The 19,098-nt window shown below is 43.1% G+C and overlaps 1 protein-coding gene across 2 annotated transcripts in view; it reads right to left on the bottom strand.

Annotated features, from left to right (window-relative positions):
- Positions 1–18,943, bottom strand: part of EFL1 (elongation factor like GTPase 1) — a 175,011-nt gene extending 156,068 nt beyond the window's left edge. The window contains exons 1-7 of one of the 2 annotated variants that reach the window (XM_006030222.2): positions 18,849–18,943; positions 18,398–18,535; positions 15,244–15,311; positions 14,957–15,041; positions 11,208–11,341; positions 10,382–10,519; positions 9,211–9,425 (exon numbers count right to left, since the gene is read on the bottom strand). In XM_006030222.2, the coding sequence (XP_006030284.1) occupies positions 9,211–9,425; positions 10,382–10,519; positions 11,208–11,341; positions 14,957–15,041; positions 15,244–15,311; positions 18,398–18,488 (731 nt within the window). In that variant the 5' untranslated portion in view covers positions 18,489–18,535; positions 18,849–18,943. Of the gene's footprint in view, positions 1–9,210; positions 9,426–10,381; positions 10,520–11,207; positions 11,342–14,956; positions 15,042–15,243; positions 15,312–18,397; positions 18,536–18,662 lie in introns of both variants that reach the window. The other variant, XM_006030223.3, reaches the window with a different exon arrangement.
- Positions 18,944–19,098: the final 155 nt, after the last annotated feature.

Below are 19,098 nucleotides of genomic sequence, written 5' to 3'. Positions count from 1 at the left end.
GACAGGACCAGAGGCAGAGCTGTGGCACTGTGGGGCACTGGGTGGCGGCCAGGGCCATGTGGGGGGGGAGCAAATCAGGACGACTGCCCTGGGCTCCACAGACAGTGCCGTACAGGTCCTGCCATGGCTGCTGCCAGCTCCACACTGTGGACACTTGCCACCCCCTTCCCCCCAGGTCCTGCACAGGCTGATATGCCCTGGGCCCCACACACCCCTAGGGACAGCTCTGGTGGTGGCGCCCTGTCCCCACCTCCTCCACCCACCCCCATCATTCATGACAAGCAATTTGCTAGTTTCCTAAATAAGGAGCTGCCTTTTTCAATCCAAAAATCCTTATCTTTCCCAATAGGAAGGCAGACAAATAATCACTGGACAAGAGTTCACTTCCACATTTTTAAATTTGGATATCATCCCCTTAAGTTGGTTGGTGAGCTTGCTGTCTTGCAGGATACCCAAAGGTTCTCCTTACCCAACCCCTTAAATATAAAGATACAGTCCTTGCACTGAACAAACAACCAAACCAACCAACCAGCAAACCAAAGTCTTTAGCCTTTCTTCAGGAAGTAAGAGAGGCCCCCCTTTGTCTCTGGCCTGGTGCAGTAACTTCAGTAGTGTGAACCCTTCCTGGCAGCAGATTTATTCTGGGTTCCATTTTGCTTCCTACCAGCAAACAGCTTCACCCAGTTTGCTGTTTCCCCCAGGGTTTTAAGCTGCCAGTAGGATATTCCCTCATTACCTAAACATCCACAGCTGGGCTTCCTCAACAGGGCTGCGTACTCCCCCTTAAAAGGGCCAGACTGCCCTGTTACAATCTTCTGTGAACATCCTGGGTTGATTTAAATGCTGTTCAGAGGTAAACGCTTTGCATCTCGCTGTATATCCAAGTATGGATATCCAATATCTGTATATGCTATATAGCATTTTTACACATAGAAAAACACAAGTATATCTATATGCATGCTGTTGAGGCAATGCTATTTATAGCACTCGGGGATCTGATCATCTTTCTTTGGAGTCCACAGAGGCTTGTGGTCAAGACTTCACATAGCTAATAGGAGACCTCATTACCTCTCAAAAGTTAGTAAACTATAAGCTATGACTCTGAAAGAACTTAAGGGTAGTTTTTCAGAAGTTAACCCAAGGCACTGGAAGTGCAGGGGGGAAGGAGGGGAATAGAAAAAAGCCCTCATGATTTGCAGAGTGTCAAGGCTACATATTTACTGTATCCTTTTAACACCTGGAGCTTATGACCAAAGCAGATCAGCAATGGATCAGGCTGGTGCCATCTAATGATTTCACCCACTCTGCCATGAAAACATGGAATATTCGTAGAAACAGTACCATAAAAACCATCTGGACCTGCCCTGATTGAGCAAATGCTTCATTGACCTACATTTCATCAGATGGTCCTACTGGCAGCCTGAACACATCCTCCTGAGATTAATTAAGATAGTAAATGCTCCTTTTCCCATTAAAGGGAATATTTGCCTCTGTCATCTCCAAACTTGAGCATGCCAACAACTGAAAAGGAAAAAAAAAAATAGGAGAAGGAGAGAAATGGTCCCTTGGACAAATTATGGTGTTGGAAAAACTTATATTTTAGATTATTTGAAAAGGAGATTTAACTGCTGCTCAAAACTATGCATCATCTGTTAGGCTGTAACTGCTACATCTTCATGATCCTGTAGCAATACAGGTAATGGAGTGGATTGCTACATTTGCATCTGTTACAGACCCATGCAAACATAACAGTTGTGCCATACCCGGTATCCTTTAATACTAATACAATTGCTATACATCTGTCCATGCCCTATGTTAATCCAACTAAAAACAAAATGAAATAAAAATACAAGTTTTACATGCAGAAAAATACAAATATATATGCTATTTATAGCACTCCGGGATCTAATCCACATAGGCTCCTGGTCAGGACTTCACTAACCTAACAAGAGACACCAAAACTTCTCAAAGTCAGCAATCTGCATTATACTGTAGAGAGCAGCATAATACAAATTATACTACTCCTCCTATAGTAAATCCCAAAAAGGAAAAAGATTGAGCACATGTCAAACAAAGAGATCCCAAAATGAGTCCCACCTGCCTCTGCTGAGATACTGTTCTATATGCTGAGATTAATACAATACAGAAATAATTTCAAGCCAGAACACTGAAGAAGCAAATCAGAGCTTTAAGTAACCTAAACAGACAATGATCCAATTAATCTTTGGGGAATCTTAAACACAGAGATTTACTGCTTAATGGAAACAAATTTATTACAATTTTGAAATATCATCTTTCATCAGTACTGTTTTGTCATATCATAATCAGAAAGCTTATTGATCCTCTTTAGCCCAATATATTAAATACACAAACAAGCCTAAGCCAGGTTCCTGACCCTTTACTCATGTGAGGCTAAATCACAGCCTGGCATCTTATTTACATTTCAATCTTGTGCCAACTCGATATCCAATGACCTGTGCACCCAAATATAGAGAACACTGTAGATTCAAAATATAAATAAAGGACAAATCAGCTCCATTTTCTGCTATCTTATCGAAGCACCATTAATCACCTCCAGATTAAGGGGTTTTTTGTATCCTTGTCATCTAGTTCTTTGTATATATTCTTCCATCACATTTTCTGGAATATTTGTATTCAAGCTACCTTCAAAGAAATTAACAGTTCAACAAAAGTGACAGACAATGAACTTGACCAACAAGGCTACCAACATCACCTCACCTTTATCAGAAAAGTATTGTTTTTCCTTTTTTTTTTTTTAAGACAACCTCATCTTTCAAATGCACAAAGAAAAATCATAGCATACCCCTACTCTACTCCCTCCGTCAATGCTGGGGCCTCGATCTGCCCCCCACCAAGCTCCTTCCCTCACAACCAACTTACCAGCAAGACGCTACCAGGCTGTGTTCCTGGCTGCCGGCGTGCTGTGCTGCGGCTGTGCGCATGCACGGGGGCATTTATCAGTGACACTATCAGCCACATCAGCCAAAAAATGTTGATTGATGATAATGTCAGTTTTCCTTATATCGGTGCCGATCCAATATGGGACCGATGTATCGGTGCACCTCTAATACAAACTGTTCAGGAAGCAGGCAGGGGAGAAGAGGAAGAAGAGTTGCACTTCATGGAGAAAAGCTGTATGATTGCTCAGAGCTCCAGTATGAAGATGGTGATAGGTCTGTTGAGTTTTGGGGCACAGGGGGTCAGAGGGGAGAGCAACAAGGGTGATGTCGTAGTGGTATCTGTTATAGACCACCAGACCAGGAGAAAGTGGCGGATGAGACTTCAAACAGCTAGTCGAAGTTTCCTGATCACAGGCCCTGGCTCTCATGGAGGACTTCAAATCACCCTAACAGCTGCTGGCAGGGCAATACAGCAGTGCACAGGCAATCTAGGAAGTTTTTGGAGAGTGCTGGGGACAGCTTCCTGTTGTAAGTGCTGGAGCGGCCAACTAAGAACCATGCTCTTCTTGACTTGCTGCTCACAAACAGGGAAGAATTGATGGGGAATGTAGTAGTGGATGGCAACCTAGGTCACAGTGACCACAAGATGGTCAAATTTAGGATCCTGAGGAAAGAAAGGATGAGAGCAGCAGTGTAAGGACCCTGGACTTCAGAAAAGCAGATTTCAACTCACTCAGGGAACTCATGGGCAGGATCTTCTGGGAAGCCAGACTGAGGGGGAGGAGTCCAGGAGAGCTGGCTGTACTTGAAACAAGCCTTACTGAGAGTGCAGGAACAAACCATCCCAATGCACAGGAAGACTACCAAATATGGCAGAAGACCAGCTTGGCTGAGCAGGGAACTCTTCAGTAAACTAAATCACAAAAAGGAAGCTTATAAGAAGTGGAAACTTGGACAAATAACTAGGGATGAGTATAAGAGCATTACTCGGGCGTGCAGGGATGAAGTCAGGAAGGCCAAAATGCAATTGCAGTTGCAGCTAGTAAGGGACGTGAACAGCAACAAGAAGGGTTTCTACTAGTATGTTGTTAGCAAGAGGAGGATCAGGGGAAGTGCGAGTCTCTTACTGAATGGAGGGGGAAACCATGTGATAAAGGATGCAGAAAAGGCTAAGTATTCAATGCCTTTTCTGACTCACTCTTCACAGGCAAGGGCAGCTCCCAGACTACTGCACCACACGGCGCAGTTTGGGGAGGAGGTGAGCATCCCTTAGTGGTGAAAGAACAGATTAGGGACTATTTAGAAAAGCTGGGCATATACAAGGCTATGGACCCAGATGGAATGCACCTGAGGGTGCTGAAGGAGTTGGTTGATGTGATTGCAGAGCCACTCACAGTTACCTGTGAAAACTCATGGTTATCAGGAGAGGTCCTAGATGATTAGAAAAGGGCAAACCATAGTGCCCATATTTAAGAAAGGAAAAAAGGAGGATCCAGGGAACTACAGACCAGTCAGCCTCACTTCAGTCTTTGGAAAAATCATGGAACAGATTCTCAAGGAATCCATTTCTAAGCACTTAGAGGAGAAAAAGGTGATTAGGAACAGTCAGCATGGATTCACCAGGGGCAAGTCATGTCTGAACAACTCGATTGCCTTCTATGATGAGATGACTGGCTCTGTGGATATGGGGAGACCAGATGTGGTATACCTTGATTTTAGCAAGGCTTTTGATACAGTCTCACAACATTCTCCCAGGCAAGCTAAGGAAATATGGGCTTGATGAGTATACTGTAAGGTGGATAGAAAACTGGCTGGAGCATCAGTCTCCAAAAATAGTAATCAATGGCTCGTGTCTACTTGGCAGCTGGTATCAAGTGGAGTGCCCCAGGGGTCGGTCCTGGGGTCAGCTTTGTTCAATGTCTTCATCAATGACCTGGAAGATGGCATAGAGTGTACCTTCAGCTAATCTGCAGGCGACGCCAACCTGGGGGAGTGAAGGGCTAGGATTCAGAGTGATCTAGACAAATTGGAGGATGGGATCAAAAGGAATCTCATGAGGTTCAACAGGGATATATGCAAATCCTGCACTTAAGATGGAACAATCCCATGCACTGGTACCGACTGAGGGCTGACTGGCTGGGCAGCAGCTCTGCAGCTGAGGACCGGGGGGTTACAGTGGACAATAAACTGAATATGATCCAGCAGTGTGCTCTTGTTGTGAAGAAGGCTAATGGCATACTGGGCTGTACTGATAGGTGCACTGCCAGTAGGTCAAGGAATGTGATTATTCCTGGTTTGGCCACATCAGGAGTACTGTGTTCAGTTTTGGGCCCCCATTACAGAAAGGATGTAGACAAACTGGAGAGAGTTCAGTGGAGGGCAATGAAAATGGTGAGGGGTCTGGGGCACATGACTGATGAGGAAAGACTGAGGGAAATGGGCCTATTTAGTCTGGAGAAGAGGAGACTTAATAGCAGTTTTCAACTACCTGAAGGAAGGTTCCAAAGAGGATGGACCTCAACTGTTCTCAGTGGTGGCAGATGACAGAACAAGGAGCAATGGTCTCAAGTTGCAGCAAGGAAAGTTCAGGATAGATATGAAAAAGAATTTTCTCACTAGCAAGGTAGTAAAACACTGGAACATGTTACCCAGAGAAATGGTGGAAGCTCCATCCTTGAAGGTTTTCAAAACCTGGGTAGACAAAGCTTTGGCTGGGATGACCTAGTTGGGGCTGGTCCTGCTTTGAGCAGGGGGTTGGACTAGAGACCTCCTGAGGTCCCTTCCAACCCTAACTTCCTATCATTCTATGATTCTAAGGTGGCAGCCAGAGGAGAGCGGGTACCAGGTGGGAAGCGGGGGCTGCGCAGACTTGGGTTGTGGCCGGCAGGCGGGGGCACCCAGTGGTACCCGAGATGGGGCCTGTCCCAGTCCGTGCAGCTCCACAGGGATGGGCCACAACCACCCTGCCCACTAGGGGACACCGCCTGGCCAGGACAGGACACCAGGCTCTGGGGGGCTCCTGGCTCAGCCTCCCTGTGCACCGGGCACAGCACGAGTAGGGCACAGCAGCCCCCATGCAAGGGTCTGGCCATGGGGCCCATCTGCAGGAGCTCCCCAGACCCCAAGAACAGCCACCATGGGCAGAACTCAGGGCTGAGTCGGCCAGGAGCCTCCAGCACAGAGGCCCTCCACAGAGCCTGCCCGGGCCCTGGACTCTTCCACCCGTAGCCCTGCTCCAGGGGCTGGGCTGGAGGGCACAGCCCAGGGACACGGGGCAGGGTCATGACAGGCAGCCCTCTTAGCCAATCAGCAGCAAGGGGCAGGAGGCAGCAGCCATCTTGCCTGCTCGCCTTCATGCCGGCAGTCCTCCTCCCCCTAGCAGGTTGCGCAGCCAGGACTGCTGGCTCCCACTGGGGAGCCAGCATTTTATTTTTATTAAGTTTAGGTTTTTCTTTTTTCCCCCGCCCTGTTTATTTCATGGAGATCACCTGATTTTTGTGATTCCCACAAAAAGTCACAATTGAGTAGGTCCCTACTTATAGTTAGTTACAAATATCAAGCAAACTGAGCTGAAGAGAAAGCATCAAATGATTACAGCTAGCAACTCCTAGCTGAGCAGATTATGTGCAAGTATTCAGAACATTAATACTATATCATTAAGTTAAACCCAAAGTTCTCTCCCTGAAACCTGATCTTTGCTTTTTTTGTTTTAATATACTCCTCCTCTAATTGTGTTAATATTAAACCCACTTAAGCTACAAATTGTTTTATTATTTCGGCATAAAAATAGAAATGTTATAACACTTCGTTAACAGGCACAAAGCATTTTGAAATTGGCTAAATAGTTATAATAATCTCACATTTTATTGTACTACTTTAAACTGCAACATACTCTCAGTGTAGCAAAGCTATTATCAAAGCTCAAAAGAAAAACCTGAAAAGATTATGCAACTAGAACTTAAACGTTCCGTGAAGCATGTTGATCTATCACCATTAACATTTCATATATTTTTAGCGTAACACCTACAATCAGGAAAAGAAAAGCATGTAAAAATTAGTTGCACATTTAATGTTATAAAAATCAGACTGAGTGAACATTTGCTATAACAGGTATCCAAAGAGACTAATATACTGTAAGTGTTGTTTAAAACTTGAGGTTTATTTTAAACCCCACTGAATACCACAAGTTTGATGATTACCATCTCATTTTGTTTGCCATCAGAAAGACTATACTACTTATTAACCGACAAGCAAAGAAAATAGGCAGATGATAGGCAGGGAGGTGCCTTAGAGGCCAACTCATTCAGAGAAGCATAAATTGCAGGCTACAGCTAATTCTGTCACAGCAATTGGCAAAACAGGCTACAGCCTACAAAAGTTCATGCCTCTCTGAATGAGTTAGCCTCTAAGATGCCAACCAGCTCTGTCTTCTAACTTCAGGCTAACATAGCTAACTACATCTCTCTAGAAAATGCAAGTATTCTCCTTCCTAACACATCCATTGCATTTATTTTAAACATATTCATGGCTCATCACTGATTAAATGTAATATAGAAAAAGCAAAAAATAACAATTATTGCCAGTCAGCAAAATTGGGGGAAAATGCATATGTTCAACCAGAAAGACAAGAGACGTGCTTTACTTGAACAAATTGTATTTAAAATTAAAATCTGATTAAATCTTTTCTGTAAATAATATTTGTATTTGTCAAGAAGTCACTGAGAGTATCTTATTCCTACATATATATCCACCAAGAACTCTCACCTGCATTCATACTCCTACAAAAGTAGAAAAGGAAGGGTAAGACAAATGTCCCTCCCCCAAGATATGCCCCCTCTCTCTTGCTCTTCCCCTCCCTTTCCCTGTTTTGTGTTTAAACCAAAATTTTCCAAGGAAAGAATCTATTTTCCAAAGCTACATAAAAATAGTTTTTTAGATTTCAATTCTCTATTTTTATTGAAGCTGTTTTAAACTTAAACCTGTTGGAGGATCATTTATTGGCAATTCAGATGAGTCAAAAATCAGTCAGGAGCACAAATACAGCATCATGACCTAGCATTGAGCACTGCAGACCTGGTAGTTCTCTCTGCTATGAAGTAAGTATTAAAGGGACCACTGTCTGATCAAAAAAAAAAAAAAAAAAAAAAAGAGACAAATCCCTCCTTGTAAGAAATACTATTACAAATCTTTTTTTTGCACTATAAGTTCTCTTTTGACACATTATTCAGAGTAAATAAACTAAAGAAATCAATGTTGCTATCCAGTTCTTCTGTACTGGCAGAAAGCTGATGGGTTTGTATTACAAACTCCACAGGAACCTGTTAAACCAAGCAAAACTAGTCTTGAATTAAAAAAACAAACACTCTGTACTTACTGGAATTCAATTTTCTATTATAATCTTTAAAAAAAAAAAAGGTTGAGTCTCTCTACAATTACACATTCAAGATAAAGACAAGCACTCCACCTTGTGGCAAGTAATCAGAATGTCTTTAATCTTTACATGGTTCACTCTGTTTTCTGAACAAAATGCTAAGAACAAGTAAAATAAAAAAGCAAATGAAGAAAAATGAAAAACAGTGACAACAAGCTTCAAAATACTGTGATCTATAAAATACGTTCTCCCTTTATTCTTCATTTATTATGATATAACATATTAGCTTTGCAATTTACATTTAAGCATCTACAGAAATACAAACCTCATCATCATACAGTGACAAGAAAACCAATATGAAATTTGTATGCTTGCAGAAATATGAAATGTACTAACTAGACGCTATATTATAGAAAAGTAAACAACGATGATTTAATATCAAGGACACAAATTGAAGCATCTGGGGAAAAATATTATATAGTATATACACATGGGCGACTAGTGCCACCTTAGTCAGGGGGGCACATACCCCCCCAGCGCTTAGTCAGCAACCCGGGGCGGGGAGCCTGCAGCCAATTGCACAGACAAGGAATAGGCCATGGCACTCCCAGAAGTAGCTACAGCACTCCCGGCGCTTCATCCGATGCTCCCACTCCCTGGCCGGTGCTCACAGTGGGAGCACCAGCACTGCCTCCTGCCCATCACCTAAGCGGGGCACGCGGCCTATCAAGGGGTGCACCAGTACGTACACCTCCTACACATCACCACTGCATATACGTATAATTGGATATATAGAGAGATGCAAAATGCTTACCTCTGAACAGCATTTATATCTGTCCAAGAGGTTTTCAGCTGTCTTTGCATACTAGATGGTAAAAAAGTAAGACTGGAATGAAATCTTAAGACTTACTGACTTACCCAAAACCCCAGCCATCTATTGCGCTGGCAAAAACCACATTCCCCTGGTCTGGTGAGAAGTAAAGATGTGAATCATCAGTATCTTCTAAGCCAGCACTCCAGTCATAAACTTGGTCTCCAGGTACAGAATCTGAAATTATTTGAGTTTCTGTTTCTTTTTCAGCTCTTTCTTCCAAAACTTTAGAAGTAAAAAGTGCTCCAGTCACAGCATTAACCTAGGGAAGGATATGTAAAGCCAGAGAAAAAGTTATCTGTGAAGTTTATGGAACACTTTCAACATTGCACTCTTGTGACTTACTTAAAAACTGAAAGCCCGCATGCTTAAATGCCAGCACAAAATTTAAGGTATAGATACTGGGTATCTATAAATACAGGTATAAGTCCTGGCCCACCTGAAGGTGGTAGTTTTATCAAGGATTTCAATGGAACTAAAGATTTCACATGATATTTGGAGCACTTCAGTTCCAGTATAGACTACTTTTTGTTTATAAAGTTATTAATCTTCAATTACAAAAGATATTCTTCTACAGAATGAAGTGTGAAACAGTCCCCACTAAAATAAAATAAATAAAAATGAGACATCTCTCCAGTTACAGTAATGTCAAACTGAATTTATAATGAAACATGTAAACACTAAGACCTTTAAAAGCTAGATTAAATTCACCCCCCTAAATAAGGAGGCCAATGTTACTGAATATTAAATAGTGGTCTCCCACTTCCAAGAAACTGCAAGATAATCCATAGTCAGAAAAAAACATTTAAAATGTCTTTCCTGTAAAACATACTTGAGATGCAGACTAATTAGTAATATGAAAATACTTCTGGACATCTTATTGAGAAGCATTTAATACTATTTTCAAAGCTGTATACAACACTTGGCTGACCCTTCAAGAGGCCAAGCTTCTAAATTAACAAACAAGACAACAGGAGTAGGAATTAAGTAACAGCATTAAATTCTTCTCACGATAAACTAGAAAAAAAACACTGCATGATTTTCTGAGGGTAAGGAAAACTGATCACACAAAACTACCTTTATTTCTACTTCCCATTAGGATATTAAAAACAGAACGTTGCCCCTGGTCTCAATTCAAACACTGAAAAAAAAAAAAAAAAAAAAAAAGGAGAACAAAACAACATCTTCTGTTTGAATATTTTCCTGTAGGCTTTATACCTGTTCCAATATATTCTTAAGGTGAGAATATGCTTCCTGGGGACTGAACTTCAGTTCCACTATCAAGCGATCAATTTTATTAATCACCAAGACTGGACGGATATTTTCTAGCCATGCTTGTCGCAGAACTGCTTGAGTCTAGGAGAGGAAAAACACAAAAGGAGGTTGAGGGAAGGAGAACATGTAAATGCTGAGGAAAGTTTACCATCTCCAAGGTATTGCAATGTTCAAGGTAATTTTTAATAGCAGAATTCAAATAGCATTTCTGACTGTGGTTTTTTTTTAATTAAATTGATTAATACAGAATTATTCCATAAACAATAAAAATTATGGAATCAAACATTTTTACAAACTTCTGACCACAGTAGGACAGACTAAAATTTTTGGGGGTGATTCTGATCCTTAAATGTAATAAAATAAGGCAGTAAATAGAAAACCGTGCCTTTAAAAAAATAACACAAAAACAAAACAAAACAAAAACTATGCCCCTCTGCATCTCCTTGGCCTCTGCAGTGATACCCCATTGCTAGCAAGAACATGCCATTCCTCCTCCAACACTATGGCAGCAGTATTTCAACTACAAATTCCTAAACACATGCTATAGTTCATCTCTTGAGCAAACTCGTTAATCAACACTACTAGAAATCTAACTTCTATCACGTCTTACATGCAACGTTACCATTCAAAAACAACATTTTATAAACCTGTGGCCACTAGCTACTTTCTCATTTCTGTTAATGCACTTAAACTGTAATACACTAAACTGTAATATTTTAATTTATTCTCTCTTCCCCACCCTCACTCTCAAGTAAATAGTTTATATCACCTGTGGACAGACTCCTTCAACGGCATCCACCACTATGATACAGCCATCACAGAGTCGGACAGCAGTAGATACTTCTGAAGAGAAATCCACATGACCGGGGGAGTCTATTAGATTAATCAGATACTCCTGATCACCTAAAATTAAACAGATAAACTTTTAAACATACAAAGAGAACATGAAAAAGGCTCCTTTTCAGCCATTTAATTAAAGACATTTAATATTAACAAGGACACAAAAGGCCAGAATTTTCAAAGGTATTTAGGCAATGAGGACAGGCCCTTTAGAAAAATCCACAGAGTACCCACATACATTAGGGACCCAACACTTAGATTTCTGCTTAGTTGTTTTTGTAAACACCTTACATCTTTAGACACTTCACCCTGGATGGCCTAGTGGAAGACATTCTAACCATGAACTGTCAAGAGTTAAGTGACTAAACAATGATATAAAACCTGTGCTTATAAGACAACTAAGAGTGGTCTTAAACTTAAGCAAATGTAACTGTTACTAAAATATCTTTAGATATTCAGAAGTGATGAAGCTTTAAACAAAATCTGAGTACACAACTTATACAATGGCAATATGGTTCAGTCAGTTTCAATTCCTAGCTTTCAAATGCATCCACTGCCTCTGACTTGCAATTACAGGTTTTCCTCACTTTATGATGTACATGCATTCCTGGAAAATGGTGCATAACTTGAATTCGCATGAAGAGACCCCAGTTTACAATGTAAAAAATAGCTATACGTTCCAAGACCTTGACTGTTCTGAACCCAAACCCATTTCTACCACTTTTAGAAGACAATTTTGGTATTCACCAATAGCAGCCAGTACACACAAGCACAGGGTAGTGGCGAATGTTTAGTTGGTGTGAAGAGAGGGTGGTGAAGAGTCTTCAGTGTCAGACTCCACATCACTGGTAGGAGGTACATGCAGGGTAACATCCACAGGAGAATCAACAGACACGGGGCTCTCATCACCCTTGAACACCAGTGGGGTGGGGCTGGGGGTTGCCGAGTCAAGCTTCAAGAACTGAAACATCCATACAGGAGACTATGCACTGCACAAAGCAGCTGACTGCGGACTTCCACCACACCCCGCATATAACGAGTTTTTGGTATAAAAAGGGTCATCGCATAAAAGTGAATAAACACATACAGAACCTGCATAAAGTGAGGGAAACCTGTACTAGAAGGAAATGTTTTTATGACAACATAGCTGTAAAGTGAAATTTCTCCAGGTTAAATAAATTTGCATGATGCTATTAAGAATTTTAACAAATCTAAATTCTGACCCTGCAATAAGAGCCGTTTCTCTTTAAGCAGCTTCCACACCAAGTCACTCAAAATGAACAGCAGCAGCTTCAACTTCTAGCATATCAAAAGAAGTAGGGGAAATAAGAGAGAAAAAGGGACATGCGCCCTCTAGTTCAGCCTCCAGCTTCTTCAGCAAGTGGTGTTTTGTACAGACACATTTTACACATCCCAGGCAACAAGCTTCTAATCCTTGGGAAAGTAGCCTTCCCTCCCCATTTGCTTGAGAGAATATTTCATAGATTAAACCCAGGGTGACTAAGATACAGCCTGCAGAACTATGTCACCTGGCCTGTGGAGCTCCCCATGGGTCTGGACATTTGATGGTATGGTAAGCAATAGCAGCATTAATTGCTGCAGCTCCTGGAGCCACAGCAATTAATGCTACTGCCATTCAACCTACCGCCAAATATCTAGACCTGTGGGAACTACCGCAGGCAAAGCCATGTCATTTGGCCCAGGGGACCAAAAATTTGGTAGCAGGAGGAGCTGCAACTGCAGTAGCTCTAGGAACTACAGCAATTAATGCTGCCACTGTAAAATTCCAGGCCCACAGGCCAGATGAGAAGGCTCCATCTTCAGGATCCAGCTCATGGACCTGCCCCATGCTCTGGATATGGCCCACACACTGGCCCTGAGTCTCTCACCGAGCCCCTGAGGCCAGATGAGTTATGCAACACCACCTTAGGCAAATCTCCCAGTCAAGTCCAAGAAGTTGTATGAGACGAAAGGTAAGTTTGCTGAAGAATTGCTACAGCAAAAGGGAACAAACTGAAGGATAATAAATGCCAAAATTAAGACTAAGCTGTACCACAAAAAAGAGAAAATTCCAAACATTCACATCTCAGTGATTTCTCAGGTTTACAAAACTTAACAACTGCATTCTACAGGAAACAGGGTTCATATCTACACCAATCATGCTCAACCTTCTGGCCCCATGTACACCCCCAGATCCATAGTTTCATAGTTGTTAGGGTCAGAAGGGACCTGAGCAGATCAAGTCCAAACCCCTGCCATGGGCAGGAAAGAATGCTGGGGTCAGATGACCCTAGCAAGGTGTCTATCTAGCCTCCTTTTGAAGACCCCCAGGGCAGAAGCAAGCACCGCTTCCCTTGGAAGTTGGTTCCAGATCCTAGCCAACCTGACTGTGAAGTAGTGCCTCCTGATATCTAGCCTGAATCTACTCTCCGTCAACTTATAGCAATTATTCCTTGTTACTCCCAGTAGTGCTCGGGGGAACAGGGACTCTCCCATTGCCTGCTGGTCTCCCTATAGGTATGCTGCTGGTTCTTCCTCCCTAGGTACAGTACCCTGCACTTGTCAGTATTGAATCCCATCTTATTCTCATCCACCCACCCCTGTAACCTGTCCTGGCCTTCCTACAGTCCAGAAAGACTACGTCCACAGTGACACCTGCGTCCAAGGATTTTGTGACCTGCTCATAGAAGGCCACCAGGTTGGTCTAAGAGGACCTGCCTCTAATGAACCCATGTTGGTTGTCCCTAAACATATACTCCCCTGCTTGCCCCTCGCAGATGTGCACCTGGATAAATGTTCTCAAAGTGCTTCCCCAGGACCGAGGTAAGACTAACAGGCCTAGAATTTCCAGGGTCCTCCTTCCTCCCTTTTGAAAATGGGGACCACACTGGCCCTTTTCCAGTCCTCTGGCAGCTTGCCAGAGCACCATGAGTGCTCGTAAAGATGTGCCGTGGGTCCTGCAATGACATCTGCTAATTCCCTCAGCACTCTGGGGTGCAGATCATCAGGAGCTACTGATTTGAACACGTCCAGCCCCACCAGAAGTTCCCTGACTAGGTCCTCTCTGACCCTGGGCCTGGCTGTGCCTCCCCTGGGACTATCGGGGATCCCAGTGGGGGGGGTGACCTGGTCCCTGCTCAGAAAAATGGAGGCAAAGAAATTGTTAAATAGGTTAACATTAAATAGGCCCAGCCCAGAGGTTGAGCACCACTAGTCTAAACAAATGAGACTATTCAACAAAATTAGTCAGGTGACTGTTTGGCAATTACCCCAAAACCTGTACATTGAGTGAAAAATACCAAATAATCCAATCAGGGAATCATTTCATATATCCATCATACAATGGCATGCATCATTTGTCTAAGGCTGTTCTATCAAAAAGTTACCTATTCTTAATTATGGCTATGTTTCTGCAAAAAAAAGCCATTGGTTATTTAATAAAAAACTTTTTGTCCACAGCAAGGAAAATTTCCTTAACTCTTGATAGAGCAAATCAATCATCTCTAAAATATAAGGCAGCAAGAAAAACTAACAGTCTTACCACCCACAGAACATTTCTACAACAAACAGCATGTCAGCCAACACGTTTGTAGTTTACCATGATTAATTGTATCCAGAAGCAAGAGGACAGTTCAGTTCCAAGTATCTACAGATTTCCTTCCAGCATCTCTACATTACCTTTCTCAAAATGCAGTGAAATAGCGCTAGATTTCATAGTAATTCCTCGGATCTGCTCATCTGCTCTACTGTCTAGATATCTCAGCTAAAATAAAAACATAAGAACAAATTAGTATGTAAAAATATTTTCATAAAATTTTATTTGAATGCAAAGTCAAATTTGCATTCAACTGCAAAAGCAAAGGCAAAAGAAAATTTACAGCACATCTTGAAAAATCCCCTGAACGGCCATTGTTAAATTTATATACATAGATGCACACATTTTGTTTATTAAACTGTAACTGTACCTTTCCTGCCAAGCGGCTAGAAATAATTCCATTGCTAGATATCAGGCAATCAGCTAGAGTGGTTTTACCTGAAAAGAAAAAACAAGTTACTTTGCTTAAATAAGCACATCTAAAGAGTCTGGTAACATATTCCTCTACTATTTTTGGTTTATCTGAAGGATAGTTTCTAACAACATACCTAAAGATTTCTTTAAAAACTCCTAAGAAACGCTAAACTTAATTTAAAAGCATTTTACTTATCTGGATTAGAATCTTACAAACAATGCCTCCAGCCTTCATCCTTATAAAAACAAGCATACTTAACTCCCTAACTGCAACCAGGAAAAACTGTTGGAAAAAAACAAATGCCATCTGGTAAACAAGCTTTCATACTAACATTAAACAATAGCTTCCTCCATTAACTTTCTAAAACAAACACTGTTATAAATTACCAGTTGCACTTACATAAAAAATTTCTTCTGCTAATCACCATCCAGCACAAAACCCAACACAACCAACAAATAAAAATGTGCCTCCTACACAAACCATTTCCATCACTCTTCAAATCCAACACTCCAAACAATTAAAAACCACTCAGTAGTCAAAGTTCAAGACTGCGCATGTCTTGTAACAGCATGAAAACTTATACATTACAAGGATGTAAGTGAAAAACCATAGAGAAGATAAATAGGTGCAGGTCTAACCAAGAATTAACATATTGGGATCCTTTTCCAAGTTTAATAATGTGTCACACACAGAAATGCAGACAGTCTGCACCAGGAGACTTTTCATACAAACAGGTTGACCCCTTTAACGAAAGAAGCAGCATTCAACTGCTTTACACTCTCCATTTCTTATTCACTTAGTCTGGATAAGGGGTTGATCCTTGGAAGAGTGGAAGGGGTGAAGAGGACAGGCAGAGATTTCTTTTGAAGGGGTCAGAGCAGATGCAACCCCACTGAGTTGTGGGAATTTGGGAGGAGGGTCAGCTGAGAATCCCTGCAACCTGCTTCACTATATCTGTCCTCGTGTAGACAGAAATACAGCTTTGAAGAGTAATACCACTGCCTACCAGCACAAAGGAGGACAGTAATTTATGTCTCCTTTCATCAGGGATGAGTTTTACCCGCTATGGCAGATCCATCTTCCATCAAAAGCTTAATTAGATCTGCTGTACAGTGACAACTGGCATAAATACCAGCCAAGTGCATGGGCCGGATCCCACACACCCGCATCCAGATCCATGCCACCATGATCAAAACCCATGTCCAGAGATGTGGGGCAGAAAATTTTCCAGTGCTTTATTTTTCTGTAGGAAATTTTCTATTTCTAAGAATTCATTGTTTCATAAAATTCATTAATATAAATGAATGGATGCCAATACAATATTAGGCAAGCTTGGCAATTTCAAAGTTATAATTAATGTTTGGCAGGTGATTATCCCTCGGAACTGTGAGAGAGAGTACATATATGTTTTACTGATTTGTTAACAGGAGGGTAAATACACTCACATAATAATTCAAACCAAAAATCAAGTTATGAATTCATTTAATTGGCTGTGCAGGTCAAGTCAAAACCAAAGCATGGTATATATGCACAGTTCTTTGGGTGTGCTAAAATTAGTGTGTGAACAGTTTTCAATGCCTTCAGTTTTTTTCTTAAAATTTAAACAAACAATGTAAGGGAAGTACATGCTATTGTGTACTGTCTTTACATTTTTACAAGTATTCCAATAAAAATAATTTATTTCCATATAAAGCTTTGAATTTGTTTGACTATAACATTTAAACCACACTAAGTGTGCTGTATTTAATCTTTTTCCTAATCAAATATTTCAGTTCAAATACTTGTGGCTATTGGGTCATAAAAATCAACATGGGGGTACTTTTTTAGTTTTGTTTACTAAATATAACACAAATAAACATGCTAAATCAGGTCACACTCCATTTAGGGCATTGGAAAATTGTCCAGATAATTTTCCAATTTAACATTTTCTGGAAAATCCACATCTCTGCCCATGCCTACCAATCCAGTCACGCGCCACCTAATCTGGACCCATGCTGCTGGATCCAGCCATGTGCCACCCTGATCCAGACTTGCACCTCTCAATCTGGCTACATGCTGCTCAATCCAGACTAATGTCATCACATTCTAGACCTGCATAGATCTAGACCTGTACGTTGGATCCTGCTCCATGCTGCCCAACCTGGACCCATACTGCCAGATCCAGACATGCACTGCCCTAATCCAAATCCATGCTGTCCCAATTCAAACCCAAGGGCATCTTTACCCATGCTCTGGGGGGGGGATTAGTTTACTGGTCACAGTGGGCATCTATACACATGCTCTGCGATGGAGTGGGGAGGCGCTTTAATTAGAGCCGCTCTGAGAGTCGCTCTAATTAAAGTACCTGCAGCGTCTCGTGTATTCAGTGTCCTGCGCTTCAAAATGGCAGCAGGGGTGCGTTAAATAAAGCTTGTTTGATGACCTTTAGTTAAAGCTCCCCGCTGCTATTTTGAAGCATGGGGATGCTGAATACGAGACATGGAGACTGCCGGAATGCTTTAATTAGCACACTCCAGCAGACTTGCGTCTTCTCTGCTGCACTGTAATTACAGCGCGTCAGAGCAGCGTCCCCACATGTCTACAGGCGCTCTGTGTCTCCTGATTTGGCTACACCCCCCTTCCTGCCAGATCCACGTGCAGCCCAGATCTGGCCCCATCCATCCCCAATCCAACCTGGGCACCACCCAATCCAGTCCTGTGCCAGCCCCATCAGACATGCAGAACCATGTTATCCAACCCGTGCAGCTCCCCACAGGAGAGAAGCAGTAATTAACGCTGCAAGTGCTCCTCCACTACCAAATGTCCAGACGCGAGGGGAGCCCCACAGGCCGGATGACGCCACTCAAACTGGGGGGGCGTCGAGCACGCCTGACTTATCTGACCACAGGCCTCCTGCTTCCTACCAGCACTGCCCATTTTACAAGTCATACGGCCTACAGCCAACAACAGGAGACACGGTGACACCGCGCAGGAGGCCTTATAAACCCGCCCTGCCCCGGACTTCAACGGCACCGAATCCCGAGCAGACGGAAAAACAGGAGGGTTTAAAACCGCCCTCTCCTAATGCTCCTATCTCCATTTCAGCCCGTAGCAGAGGCCTCCCTCTTACCATGGTCCACGTGGGCCAGGATACAGATGTTCCTGATGTTCTCCGTCTTTTTCTGTAGTTGAACCGTCTTGCCCACGCTAGCGAGAACCATGGCAGCGCGGTTCTGCGAGCAGCGTTTTAGGCTCGAGACAACGGCACCTGCAAGTAACAGATGCAGAAGAAGGTTTTGGAGGCAGAGGAAGAGCCGCAGCCCGGGAACGCAGGCACTGCCGAGGTGTTTCTAACCCAGGACTGGGGGCCGCAGCCCCGTGCACAGCACACACACCTCCTGTATTCCTTGGCCTAGAAGTGGAGCTGGGGCCTGGCCTCGCCCCTGGAGCCACGTTCAAAGGACACAGGACAGGGATGACATCACACACGAGTGTGTGACGGCACTGGGGAAGCCCGTGACGCGGGGGGGGGAGAGTCTCCACGCAACCACGGACCGAGGAGAGGGGATGGGCCCGCTCACCTCGCGCCTGCCCCGCTCCCCCACGCTGAGCCGCCCGGCCGCTGCCGGAGGTGGATGCCGGCGCGCGCAGCGCTGTCCCCACCCCCCTCAGTGACGCGCTACGGAAGCCGGAGAGGAACATGCGGGGCGGGGCGGGAGGGACGCGGAAGCGGTTGCTAAGCGACCGAGCGCTTGCCTAGTTACGGCGGGGCCGCCCGGAGCGCGCGCGGCGGGATGGCGACGCAGCGCCGCTGCCTGTGTCAGATCTGCA

Source organism: Alligator sinensis, unplaced genomic scaffold (assembly GCF_000455745.1).
Source record: "Alligator sinensis unplaced genomic scaffold, ASM45574v1 scaffold259_1, whole genome shotgun sequence".
Taxonomy (NCBI): domain Eukaryota; kingdom Metazoa; phylum Chordata; order Crocodylia; family Alligatoridae; genus Alligator; species Alligator sinensis.
Note: the sequence above shows the minus strand (reverse complement) of the source record. Positions and strands in the feature narration are given on the sequence as shown.